The sequence below is a fragment of the Diceros bicornis genome, chromosome 20 (genome assembly GCF_020826845.1).
Source record: "Diceros bicornis minor isolate mBicDic1 chromosome 20, mDicBic1.mat.cur, whole genome shotgun sequence".
Taxonomy (NCBI): domain Eukaryota; kingdom Metazoa; phylum Chordata; class Mammalia; order Perissodactyla; family Rhinocerotidae; genus Diceros; species Diceros bicornis.
In genome coordinates, this window is record NC_080759.1 from 32656777 (window position 1) to 32670228 (window position 13452).

Here is a 13452-nt window from a genome sequence, read left to right on the forward strand (position 1 = left end):
ATTACAACCCTTTAAAAACGTAAGAAACATTCTTAGCTCATGGACTGTACAAAAATAGCCCATGGGCTGGATTTGGACCACAGTTCTGGTCATAGTTTAATGAACCCTGTTCTGGACTGACACAGCCTCTTGACTGTGTCCCTGAAGACTCTCGATTTTAGCAATTCTCACTCAATGCTTCGGGGAACTTTGCCTAATTACCCTCCCAAGTTCACACAAGATTGACAGCCCTCCTTCGTCCCCAACCCCACCAGCTCCTGGCCTTTTAGCCTGGTTGTCCTTGTCTAAAGGACAGAGGGGCGCCCTTAGCACATGGTCCTTCATTGGGTTTCCATTCATCCAATGACTTTCACTTTTTAATCAGACAGGTGATTCCTAGGTGGCTAAATTAAAGCTTATCAACGTTTTCCATGTCATGGCTCATTTGGAAAACAGCAGGAGTTTGTACAGCTCAGGGTTATGGGGGGAGGTGAGCAGAAGTGGGTTAACCTGACGCAACTGCTCATGTCCAGAGGCAACTGGGCTTAGGGACTCCATCTGCCCTGGGAGGTCTGAGGGGATCAGTGTCTCAGCAAAACTATTAGGAATACTCAGGAAAACTATTAGGAATTATGGGCATAAGAAGCACTGGAGTCAGCCAGTCCCATATTTAAACCCTAGCTTTGCTTCTTTCTAACTATGTGAACTTGGGCAAGCTTTATAACCTCCTCTGTCTTAATTTCCTCCTCTGTAATATGAGGATAATAGTAAAAGTACCTATCTTATAATGTCTATATTACATATAAAAATGTGCATGTTATATATGCCTGCCATGCCCTTAGCAAGGTGCTTGGTTATTAATCCTAAGGAGTAGAATACATTCTCCTCCTCTTTTTAGTCAACAGAAATTTTGCATTAAATGAATTTTCTTTACTGAAGAAAGTCTTTAGGAGTTAACAACTTCTAGCCCAAACTTTAGCACAATATTCTTTTACTATAAAGAGTTTATTCAATTTTTCTTACGAGTTTAAGCCTTTGTGGCCTGCATTTTTTGTGCATCTATTTTTGTTGTTCAAACACACAATGCCAAGGAGCTCCTGCCAGCGATACCCAGAGGACCCTGTGATGAGTAGGAATCTGCTGTTCTTTCAGATCAGTGTCCCTGTTTTCCAGACAATATACCAGAGGAGCTTATAAGTCCCAGAAGTTCGTAAAGAGTTAAAACACAATCATATACGGTAAGAGTTAAATGGAAAGTATGAGAGGATATAAAAAAGTCTGGCACATGGTATGGGTTTGGTACATACCGGATAAAAACTTTAAATTAAGTAAAACTTTGAGTTGAACAGTGTCTTTAGTGCCAGCAATTGAGATACCTATAACCACCATTTGCTGTTGGATCTGCAGCTGGACCACCTGTGGATAATCAACACTTGGCCATGCCTGGAGCATGCATGCTCTATCTCCCAGGTAGCCAGCCCCCGCAGTGGCCCTGTGATACAATGCAGGAAACGGCAGTAAGAGCAGCAACGTCGGGAAGTGGAGGATCACCTTACCACTGGAAACCACAGGAATCCCGGGCAGGCAGAAAGTAATCAGGAAAATTGCTTCTTGGCAAGGTGACATGGGTCAGCTCTCTTGGTTTCAAGAAGAGTGTTCTGCGATCTGTTGTGTCTTTAATCACATTAAACCACTCTGTGGTTATGGGATGACTGGTTTGCAACGCATTCGAAGTACCGTTTTGCTTTAGTATAGTGATCAGTTCGTGCCCAGTACTTTATAGAAGTGAAGAAGTGGAAGATTTAGTTTCTTCAACTATAATCCTAAAATTGCTTAGTAGGTCAGACTTTACACATATATAACACTTAAAGATAGATGTGCAAAGGGGGCCGGCCCGGTGGCGCAAGCGGTTAAGTACACGAGCTCTGCTGTGGTCAGCCCAGGGTTTGCCGGTTCAGATCCCAGGCGCGCACCGATGCACCGACACACCGCTCAGCAAGCCATGCTGTGGCGGTGTCCCATATAAAGTGGAGGAAGATGGGCGTGGATGTTAGCCCACGGCCAGTCTTCCTCAGCAAAAAGACGAGGATCAGCAGATGTTAGCTCAGGGCCCATCTTCCTCACATTCACACGCACAAAAAGATAGAAGTGAAAAATCTCAGGAGTCAGAAACTCCAAGCTATAGGTCCTCCAAAGTGCTCCAATAAAACAACAACAAAAGGGATCTGTAACAAAGATGGTTTGTGAAACTCCAAATACTATATTCTCTTTTGGAGGGTCACAAAGATCTGACCATGTTAAAAGGTCTGAGAAGTCCTGCAGTAGAGGACATGAGGTAGCTTTGTTTAATGCTGAGTTTCACAAGTGTAATTGACCTTGCTATCCCTCCTCCCCCTCCCTCTGCAGTGGTCTGGAGTTCTCTGGGTCTTTGGTTGAAAGCAGCAGAAACCAACTCTAGCTAAAAAGAGCAAAAGCTAATTTTCTGAAGGCATATTGAGAGCTTATGGAATTATCAGGAAGGCCAGAGAATCAAGCTGCCTCCTCATGCAGTTGGCCTGAGAATTGACATGACCTAGCCTCACTTCTTGAAACTAGATCATTGTAGGGCTGGAGGCCTTAGATATTAGTCAGGGGGACCTTGTGACTTCACACAGGAAGAAGCTAAAACTGACAGAGGGGAAACAGCTTAACCCAAGTCACCTGGCCAGTCATGGGAGCATGCGGTAACTGTTATTTCCACTACACTACCTCCTCTCTTTTATTCCATCTTTTCTTTGAGGGAATTGGGGGTGTTCCTTTAAAGCCAGCACCCCCATTACACATGAAGAGGAGGCACCTACATCCTGAGTCGTTTCTTGGCAACCACGAGCTTTTCACTAACGTATTTATTTCTACCTCTACCTAACTCATAGGAGACATATTTACAAAGTGACATATATATTTGTAAATATATGTTTTAACTTATTTCCCACTTATTTCTTAAAAAAAGAGAAATGATTTTGAGGTGGCTTAGCACATCCCTATGAAAGCAATTCTACTAGTCTTTTGAAAGTTTCTAGTTTCTTATGGTCATGATTCCTATGAGGTTAGAGATTCAGTAGTCCTTACTTCCCTCCCTTTCTTCCCTCCCTACCACCCGTCATCTGGGGAAAAACGACTCATCTTCAAGACTCACCTTCTCTATGAAATATATGCTCCTACTCCCTCACTCTCTTCACCTAGAATTGCCAGATAAAATCAGGACTCCCAGTGAAATTTGAATTTCCGATAAACGATAAATAATGTTTTAGTATAAGTATGTCTAAAATATTACATGAGACATATTAAAAAATAGTTATTGTTAATCTGAAATTCAAATTTAACTGGGACCCTGTATTTTTATTTGCTAAATCTGGCAAGCTAACCCCACCCTAGGTAACATTGATTGCCTCTTCTTTTGTCTCTCGCCTCTAACGCTACAGGCAAAGCTCTCAGCACTGTGTCTAGTACATAGCTAGCACTCAATCACTGTTAATTACTTTTGTTATTACATATTCTGCAGGTACTCTTACCATTGTACTTGTAACATTTTAACTCTTTATTAGCCTTATGTGGTTCATCTTTGCCTTCTCATCAGTTTGCGAATCTAATGTCAGGAGGAACCATGTCTTTATATCTTAGCAACTGGACATAGTTGGTGCTTAATAAACAGTTGAATGAAAAAAAAAAGAAAGACACTCAAACAATATATGGCTAGTATAAAAAGTAATCTAAGGAGAACATTGGTGCTACATATCAAACGATTCCTATTTTGTATTTGGTTTCTACATCAGGTTTGGGTTTAAAATCCCTAGTCCACTATTTAATATCTAAGTGATCTTGGACAAGTTGTTTGTCATCTTTGAGATTCAAGTTCCTTATCTGTGAAATGGAGATAATGCATTTTTCTAGCACTATGAGACAGAAATTGTTCCTGCCTAGGCCAGATAGAGAAGGATGAGAGTCCTGGTGCCCTCGGCAATTTTCAGGGTCTTCCATGTGTGTGGTACCTCGCCTGCCTTTCGTCCATTCACCATGTTTATACAGTGTGAGATGGAAAGCGGGATGATCCTTAGAGAGTAATTTCCTTGAAAAACAGAGCCTACCTTTTAAAGCACCCCTAACTTTCCCCTTTACCCATTTTAGGAGAAAATCTTTATGGATTATGTACTTTTCTTCCCCCTTTTTCTTTTTCTCTTCCTCCTCGTCTTTCTCACACTTGCATTTCTTTTTAATTTTTTCCTTTAGTGAGCAGTGACAGGCTTCAAGTTCCAGAGTCTCCTTTTTGGCACCAAGCAGTGTTTATTTCTTCTTTTTCCCGCCCGTGTGAGAAAGGACGGCCTAGAGGGCTGGAGTTTGTCGGTCTCAGGCATCCGGGGGAGCGCTCCCTCAGCATGTGGGGTTGTCACTGGGGTAACCTTACTGCCTTCCAAGGCATTTTGAACAGAATGTAAACCTTTATTGGTGACTCAGAATTATCGTTAGGGACAGTCGCCTTGGAGAGACCTAGGACTCTGAGATTTTGACTAAAAAATCAATTTATAGCAGGAAGAGAAAGAAAAATTCCCTGGTTAACTAAACAGTGATTTACCGTAGTTTAATCGAAGCCTTTTAGCAGCCTTCACCTAAGGGAAGGATGTTTCAGCTCAGAGGAGGTGGTTGGCAGGTAATGCAATGCCCTGGCTCAGAGACCGGCTCTGGTAGAACACAGTCGTCATCTGGTAATGTCCCCGGTTGGTAAAGAGATGACTATGTTTTGGGTGCTATATTTATCCATGAATCTCCCACCAATGCAGAAAGTTGGTGCAGAGGAAAGTGGTTAAAACCTGCAGGCTCTCAAGAGACTCTCTTGGTCCAAATCCCAGCTTTGCCTCTCACTAGCTGAAAGATCTTAGGAAGGATGTTTAACTGCATCCTTAAGATTAGAATAATAATAGTACCTCACTACAACATAGCGTTGTTGTGAGGATTAAATGAGAAAACGCACATAAGCAAGCATGGACGGAAGCATTTAATAAATATTGACTCTCATGATTCTCATTTTATAGATAAAGAAACTTTAGTAACTAGTGGCACCAAAGTTGGACTCCATTTCCATTTCACTACAGGGCCACTGCCATAGGAGAGAGGGAAAGTGGAATTTGGGGGCATTATCAATGGGATTCCTGAAATCATATTCCTAATTAGAAGTAAAAATAAGATTTCATTAGTTGCATAGTTAGGATGTAGATTCTGTTGCTAAAAACCAAAATATCAGTGGCTTAAACAAGACAAATTTATATTCTTATCAAGAAACAGACCAAGCATAAGCAATATAAGGTGATATGGTGGCTTCACTGTGTCAACGACCCAGACTCTTTCTTGTTGCTCTGTCATCCTCAGTATATGGCTGTTTGTCCTGGTTCCCGGCACCATGTGCACATCCAAGCCAGCAGCTGAGGAGAACAGAGAGCATGAACCTTCCTTTCCAAGAATGGCATGACCTGAAAGTTGCCTATATCACTTCCATTCACACCCTATTGGCCATACCCAACCACAAGGGAAAATGGCAAATATAGTCTTTATTCTGAGCAGTCATGTGCTCAGCTATTATACTAAAATAAAAAAAGGAAGAATGGTTATTGAGAACTTCAGTGAAATAGTTCTTCTCAATTGGTTTATTACCTTTGTCCTGTTTCAAAGATAAATTGATAATCCATTCCACTCTCATTCTAGATATACTACAATCCTATTAGTTACCATTAGGGTAAATGGGTCTGTTTATCTCACTGTTAAATATCCTGGATTACAAAGATTCTTGGATTCCCCTTTTATCTTGTTTTCATTGCCTTCTACCTCCCATCTCATTGCCAGGCTGCCCACTGGCATTTTCCTTGGATGACAGTCTAGCCATTTAAGCCTTCCCCTCTCCCCTGCCTGCCTGGCCCTTCTTCTCTTCCACATACTTATGTGTTTGACCGTTGCTTTTTTCTTTTCTAGATAGAATTATATGTAATGCAAAAGGAAACTGGTTTGAATGAAGGCTGAGTTTCCCAACTTTTGCTGTTAAGTCCATGTTGGCTATTCAGTGGTGCTTTTTGCTTACTTCCTGGTCCTTAGTTCTGTTAGAATCACTGAGATTGCTGAGGAAGGTGTCTGTGTATTAGAAGAAGAAGAGACGAAGCACAAGGAGACCAGTAATAGGGGAGAATTAGCAATCAGAAAACTGCAGTCATCTAGAGAATTTTGCAAGGAAAAAAAAATAGTACTTAAGAATAAAAAGATAAAGGAGATAAAGAGTATAGCAAAAATAAATATGGAAAAGGCCAACAAAAATCCGGAGATTAAAAGCAGCTTTCTTAAATTTTTAAAAATAATTATAGTTCCTGAGTGTGGATGTCTGGAGTGCCTGTTGCTACCAGGTTGTGTTCTAATTTAAAGACTGTGGTTAAATTAAAGCGAGGAACACAGGATCTGGAGTTGGCATGCGGCTCGTCCTCCTGCAAGCTGAAAAGAAGGCCATTAAGATGCTGGTCGCCCAGGATCCTGGCGAGGAATAAACGGGGAGCTGAATCTCGGTCTTCACGCAGACCATTCTAATAACTAATCCTCTTTGTAACGGGCAATTTACATGTAGGAAGATCTAAAAGGCAGGAAGCATAGAAATGGGCTTTGAATTTTCTGCCTTAGAGTTTGTTTCCAATTAATCTTTCAGAGACAAGAATTGCAATCCACCACAAACTGTTTTGAAGCTTTCAAGAGCAGGTTTTGCAACTTTGGACAAGATGCTAACACATTAAAAAGGAAGAAAACAACTTTGTATTTGGTTGGGTATTTTCCCCTCAAATATGAAAACAACCTCCCTATATCAATAAAAGGGCAGTACAGAAATTTTATTTAAAGTAGACTTTTGGCAGCTTTCTTAGAATCACAGGACTGGAGAAGACTGCCCAGATTTTTTAGAAATGAGGAACCTGAAGTCCAGAGAAGCCAAGTCATTCTCAGAAGGTTGCTCAGCAAATGAGTGGTAGAGTGAGGACTAGAACTGTTTCATGATCCCTCAACACACCTTGCTGCCACTTTTTCACAGGATTTATCTGTAATGAAGAAAATGAGTGGCCTCCTAAGCCTGATTAATTTCTTTGAAATTTCAAAAGAAAGCCTACATTTTCTTTATGTGGAGTGGAAATGTTTTGTATTTCAAGTGTAAAGAAAGCAATGACACCCTGAGACGTTGCCCTTGATCCTAAGTGGAGGTGGTTGGGAAGATCTCAGAAGCAATAGGAGGCTGTTTCCTGCCTCAAGGAGGCTTTCCTCTCTCTCTTGCCTGTGGCCTGAAAACTCTATTATTATAATTTCCTGAGGCAAAGATATTTAACAGATGGTGGTTTCTCCTGGTTAAAATGCAAACACTACCTGAGAAGAAAACTCCCTCCAATGATCAGCTATTAATATTCACCAGCCACATCTTCAATCTTTTTTGGAGTCATGAACATATTTGAGAATCTGATGAAATCTATGACTCTTTGCCTCAAAAATGCACGCGCAAAATTGCAATATCTTAGAGTCTTCACTGCCCTCCAAAGCCCATCTTTAGAACCGGGAGAAAGACTCCTGTCTTTAAGTAAATTAGCTTGTCCTATTAGCTCATTGGTCTTAAGTAGCAGAGCCTAATGGGTGTGGAAGTAAATTTCCGTGGGACAAAAAGAGCCCAAAATTGCTTCCCTGAAGGGGTAAGCAGCCACGATAGAGAGTCCTGGGCAAGCTCAAGGGAAGGGGCAAGGGGTAAAATGAAAGCGAAAGGTTCCCTGGGGGTTTGGACGGAAGCCAAAGATAAATTCACCTTTTCTGGGGTTGGCCATAATTATGATTTCTAGGCTTATTTAGCTTACTTAGGCAACCTCTGTAATTATTCCAAAGTCACACTTCTTCCTGGAATCCTTCCCTGATACACACTGACTCTCAAAGCAGCCCTGTGCGAGTGAATAAGATGTCTAGCAGAGAGCTGAGTCCTTGTTTCCTGGCATCTGGCCATCTTACGCTGCTCATGGATCTTTTGGACCCCTAAAAGGGGTGGGAAGTTCCCTGCAACAAGCTATGGGGAGATGATACATCACCAAAACCTAGACATAATCTTGGCAAGCACACCAGATAGTGAAGTACTGATAAACATCAAAAGAAGTAATGAATTCCAAGAAAGAAAGTGAAATTGGAGTAACTCCAGTGAGTTAGCTTTTTTTTTAAAAAGATAGAAGGTGATTTGTAATGCTCAGCAGGACACGGTTGAGAAATGTGTCTAGGCTCCTAGGAGCAGTGGGAGGCCGCAGAAGAGGACCTGAGCTGCCAGGACACATAGGTGCCCTGGAGTCCCCAGCAGTTCCAAAGAAGTGAGTCCAGGGTGGAACTTGGGGGCTGAGCAGCCATTTCAAAAACTGAGAAGTTGCAGCAAGTCCTGGGCTGTTTATCAGGATTCCAATGACTCCATTTTGTTTAAGGGTCACGTTCTCACAGACTGGGGATTCTTATAGCAAGAAAGGGAGAATGTGGGAATCCTAGTTAAAAGCAACTAGGATATAGGGCTGGACAGTAGGAAGCCAGGTGGTTGGCTGCATCTAGTCAGAACTGTCCAAGAGAATTTATGCAAAGTGTTCTATAATCTGTACTGCCCAGTGGGTAGCCAACAGCTCCATGTGGCTATTAGCACTTTAAACGTAGCTAGTTCAACCAAGGAACTGACTTTTCAATTTCATTTAATTTTAATTAATTTAATTTAAATAGCTATACATAGCTAGTAGCTACCATATTGGACAGTGCAGATCTGGACCTAGGGCAAGAGGCAGTCAACATTGGCTCACAGCATTGATCAGCTTCTGCTGGAGTTACAGCCTGCTTTTGTTCATTTCTCCATCCATTTTTATCAACCATGTCTGGACCTACAGAGGTTCTAGTAGCCCGTAGCCACTGGGGCTTCTAGAATGGCGTCAGGCATCTCATCTCCAGCTCACCTGATATGCTCCCCTTCAGAATGACAGGGAGAGTAGTGCCTCTTTGTCCTTATCTTGATCAGGATGCTGATGTTCCATGGGTCGGGGCGCTTCTCCATTCTACCTCCATCTTACTCCTCTGGGAACATTTCAGCTTCAGTTTTCCTTTGTTGTATGTGAAGCTGCCGGTCTTTCTTTTTATCAGTTAGTATTAAATTGTTGTTGTTCCTCTCTACTTTTGTCTATAAAATGGGCATTTTTGGTCTTCTTGAAGAGGACAGGGAGGCTAGGTTGAAACCTATAAATCATTAGGAGGTTTATGGTAAGAAGAACAAAATTTTAAAGTTGTAAATGATGTTAGAATTGATGAACTTCAACTTCCTCGTTGCTCTGAAGAGGAAAACTATGGAGCCAATAAAGTAAAAAAAGATACCATTCATGCATCCACTTATTTGATAATGTTTATGTGCCAGGCACTGATGCAGCTGCTGGGGTACAGCAGTAAAAAAAAAAAAAAAAAAAAGAGTCTCTGTTCTCATGGAACCAATTTCCCAGTGGGGATGATTGATAGTAAGCCAGCAATTTAACAAATAGGTAATAAAATGTCAGATAGAGATAAGTTCTACAAAAATAAAGGAGGATAAAAGTATGGAGTTGTGAGTAGTGCTATTTTAGATAGGATGCCAGGAAAATCCTTTCTAAGGGGTGATATTTGAGTTGAGACATGGATAAAGTTAGGAACAGAGCTATGTGACTGACTATCTGGGGGGAAATTGATGGGCAGAGGAAATAGCCAAGGCCTGAGGCTGGAGTGTGTTTGGCTTGTTTGAGGACAGCAAGGAGGCAGTGGAGTGAGTAAGGGGGAAGAAATGGGTCAGAAAGGGCGCCAGGGGCCAGAGTGTGCAGGGTCTTTTAGGTCATGGTATGGATTTGGGTTTATCCTAAATGCAATGGAATGCCATTGTGGCGCCTTCTCTAATGTCAGCTCGGACTGTACTCACTCATTATATCAGGAGTCGCAAACTCAAATACCCACAGGCAGGTAATGAGGGTGCTCGTCCTGTTGGAAGGGGTCAGCCACTGCTCAGTTCCAGGCCATCATGGCCATGCAGGAGGGCAAGACGAGCGCTTTCAGAGGTCACTCTTGATAAATGAAGATGTGGACATAGAGATTTTCATGTGAAAGCTTCTGATTTAAATACTGGAAAAAAATTCAAATTAAATATGCACACACACACACACAGAGGACAGGCCAAAGGAAATATAGCTGCAGGTAATATTCACCAATCTGCACCTTCTGCATTAGACAATCATTTTCAGGGAGTCTGGATTTTCAGCTAAAGCACATGAGAGAAAGAAAATTCCAAATAACATCCAAACGAAATTACTAGAGAATGTGGAATGACAGCCAGTGTAATTTCCACTATATGAGCCTAACTACGGAAGGCAAAAGCTACTTTTACAAAGTGCTTCTTCCTGTTAGGATGTAGATGCATGGGCAGACTATTGCTCCCGCGATAACACAGAGACAAAAATGGGTAAACTAAAAAAAAGTCATTAAAAAAAGACACAAATAAATCCAAAGAAATCAAATTCCAGAGAGGAATGAATCCTTCATAGGTGAGAAGAGATGGGGGCCTCTAGGGACATTTGTAAGTCTGGGTTTGGCAGGAAGAACATGGGACTGCCATGCACAGAGGGGCTGTGGGGCAAGGAAAAGCTAGGAGATCTTTTAATAGACATATGGACCGGCATGACAGACTGGAATTTGCAAGAACTCCAACTGCAGGACAATTTCTCCCCATTTGTGAATTCTATGGCATGGGGGCGTGGGGTCTTGCTGACTGTGTGGTAGTGCAGGAGGCCGAGGGCTAGAAAGGCAGACAGAGAATTCCATAATCTCACAGTGCATAGATCCCAAAGTTCTGCAGAGAATTCTGTAATACCTAAAAAGCATATCTCACTCTAGAGGCATTTCCAAAAGTCTCAGTCATTGTTAAAGATCTGTGCTCTTTCTTAGGAACATAAAATGGGTGTCTCTTACAATAAGTGACATTTTAGAGTCAATGAAATACAGTAGCAGTCATGACTTTGTTCTCATATAAGAAAGAAACAAGGAGTTGAGAGCAAGAAATTTGAAAAATTCAACTAAAGCTTTTCTCTTATTCTTTGAGAAAATGCTTTAATAGATTTTGTGGCACAAATACAAAATTGCCACTAAAATTCTCATTAGAGTATTTTTATGCTCTAATTATTTATGATAAAATGTTAAATGAACATACAACACAAAATAGGAATATTCCTTGAGTAAAGCTATGTAAGAAATAGTTACGTACACATGGAAGGTAATCTGGAAAAATGTACCAAGCATTATTAGAAGGTAGAATATGGTCTCAATATTTTATCATATTTGTAAATATGTTATACTTCAATAAAAAGTTTCTTTAAAAAACTTGAAAATTACAATCAGGCATTGAAGTGTGAAGAGGGTACTGCTGGGAAGGGAGAGTTCCATTGGCAAGGGCACCTAGAGGCAGTGTGCAAGGTACGTTCCTGTACTGTGAGTCCACCAGTCTGGCTGAAAGTACCCTCATAGTCACTTTGGAAGAGCTCAGCGGAACCAAGGGTAGGATACCACATAATTTTGTCACTTGTCACCTGTGGTCATCTGGCAAACCCTATGAGGAAAGTGTACTGTTCATTCTCTGACCCAGCATCCCAAAGAACGCAGGCTAGCCTGCCTCACCGGAAGACAGCAGAAAACAAGCAGAGGGTTTGTTGCTGCCTAAGATCCATGATGAAGACAACTCAGCTCCCAGCAGAGAAGAGTCCCGAGTGTCACAGCACAGTAACATGTAGCTTTGCCTTTGCCCATCAAAGTGGAAATGAAGGGAAAGAAAGCAGCAAGTTACACAAAGCAACACTTAAACCACCACCACCATCAATAACAAATACTTATGGAGCACCTATTCCGTGTCAGGCGCTTCTAGGCGCTGGATCATCGCATAACTAATATGTGTTCTGTGGTCCTCTACTTCCAGAATCAGGATAACACCATCTACTATAATTACCAGTTATCTTCCTGCCATACCATTACACTGCCTACCACATGAGCGGCATTCAAAAAATGTTTCTGAATGACTGACTAAACAAATAACTCCCTTAGTAATTTACTTGACATAGCTCTCAATGTCTAAGCAGAAAGCACTGCCACCTCACCCCATGATGCTACCCCTGCTCACCAGGCTTCTCCCTCAACAGACACTGGGGCTCTGCCTGGGCTCAGCCAGAGAAGATGGAAGCTTCTGGTTCAGAGCCCTTATACTGTCTCCTTTGGGAAAGCCTACTGTGCTGAGGATGGAACTTCCCTCCTCCGCTCCCTGTCCTTCCCAATAAATTTAGCACAGAAATTTTTGTTTAGATATTGGTACCCTATTGTTTCAAACACATGAATCAAGTGAGTCTCCTATACTTTTATGTGGCCGTGATTAGAGCTTTTCAAAAATATTCCTGTTTTTTGTCATTGTTAAGATTTTAGGGCTGCGGAGCGGCGGCCGCGGCTCGGCGGGAGCGAGGGCGGGAGCGGCCGAGACCGTGGCTGGAGGCAAAGCTGGAAAGGACAGTGGGAAGGCCAAAGCTAAGGCAGCGTCTCGCTCACAGAGAGCTGGGCTACAGTTTCCTGTGGGCCGCATCCACAGACATTTGAAGACTCGTACCACGAGCCACGGAAGGGTCGGTGCCACTGCTGCAGTGTATAGCGCTGGCCTTCTGGAGTACCTCACTGCTGAGGCGCTGGAGCCGGCAGGTAATGCTTCCAAGGATCTTAAAGCAAAGCGGATCACTCCGCGTCACTTGCAGCTTGCGATCCGTGGTGATCAAGAGCTGGATTCTCTTATCAAGGCTACCATAGCTGGGGGTGGTGCGATCCCTCACATCCACAAGTCTCTAATTGGAAAGAAGGGACAGCAGAAAACTGCTTAGAGAGGTGTTTTAACCAACCCTCTTCCTCCCGGTCATTGTACTGTAACTGAGACAAGAAACAATGGGGATATGTGGAATTTTTAAAACAGTTAAATGGAAAAGCATAGACAATTACTGTAGACATCATAAAAGAAACATTTGTACGTTCTTAGACTCGAAGTTTGATAAAAGTACCTTTTCGTGAGGCAACAGTTGTGTGTTGATTGGCTAGATTTCTCCCATGTGTTTTATACAAAAATGGAGTTGATAAACCACTTTTAACAAAAAAAAAAAAAAAAAGATTTTAGGTTTTTTTTTTTGTTTTTACAGCATAATTTAACTCATCCTGATCGATACTTTTTTTTTTACTATTTACTCTCAACTAGTAATATTTTTTACTAAATATATTTGGTGTTTGTTTTTTTTGGTGAGGAAGATTGGCCCTGAGCTAACATCTGTTGCCAGTCTTCCTCTATTTTGTATGTGGGACGCCACCACAGCATGGCTTGACGAGTGGTGTATAGGTCCATGC

At 41.9% G+C, this 13452-nt stretch overlaps 1 protein-coding gene across 1 annotated transcript; it reads left to right on the top strand.

The window, feature by feature from the left end:
* The first annotated feature begins 6461 nt into the window (after nucleotides 1-6461).
* LOC131418940 (histone H2A.V-like) lies at nucleotides 6462-13175 on the top strand. The gene is made up of 2 exons (XM_058563507.1): nucleotides 6462-6525; nucleotides 12499-13175. The coding sequence occupies exons 1-2, from the start codon at nucleotides 6462-6464 to the stop codon at nucleotides 12939-12941; spliced, it is 507 nt and encodes a 168-aa protein (XP_058419490.1). The 3' UTR covers nucleotides 12942-13175.
* The last annotated feature ends 277 nt before the right edge of the window (nucleotides 13176-13452 follow it).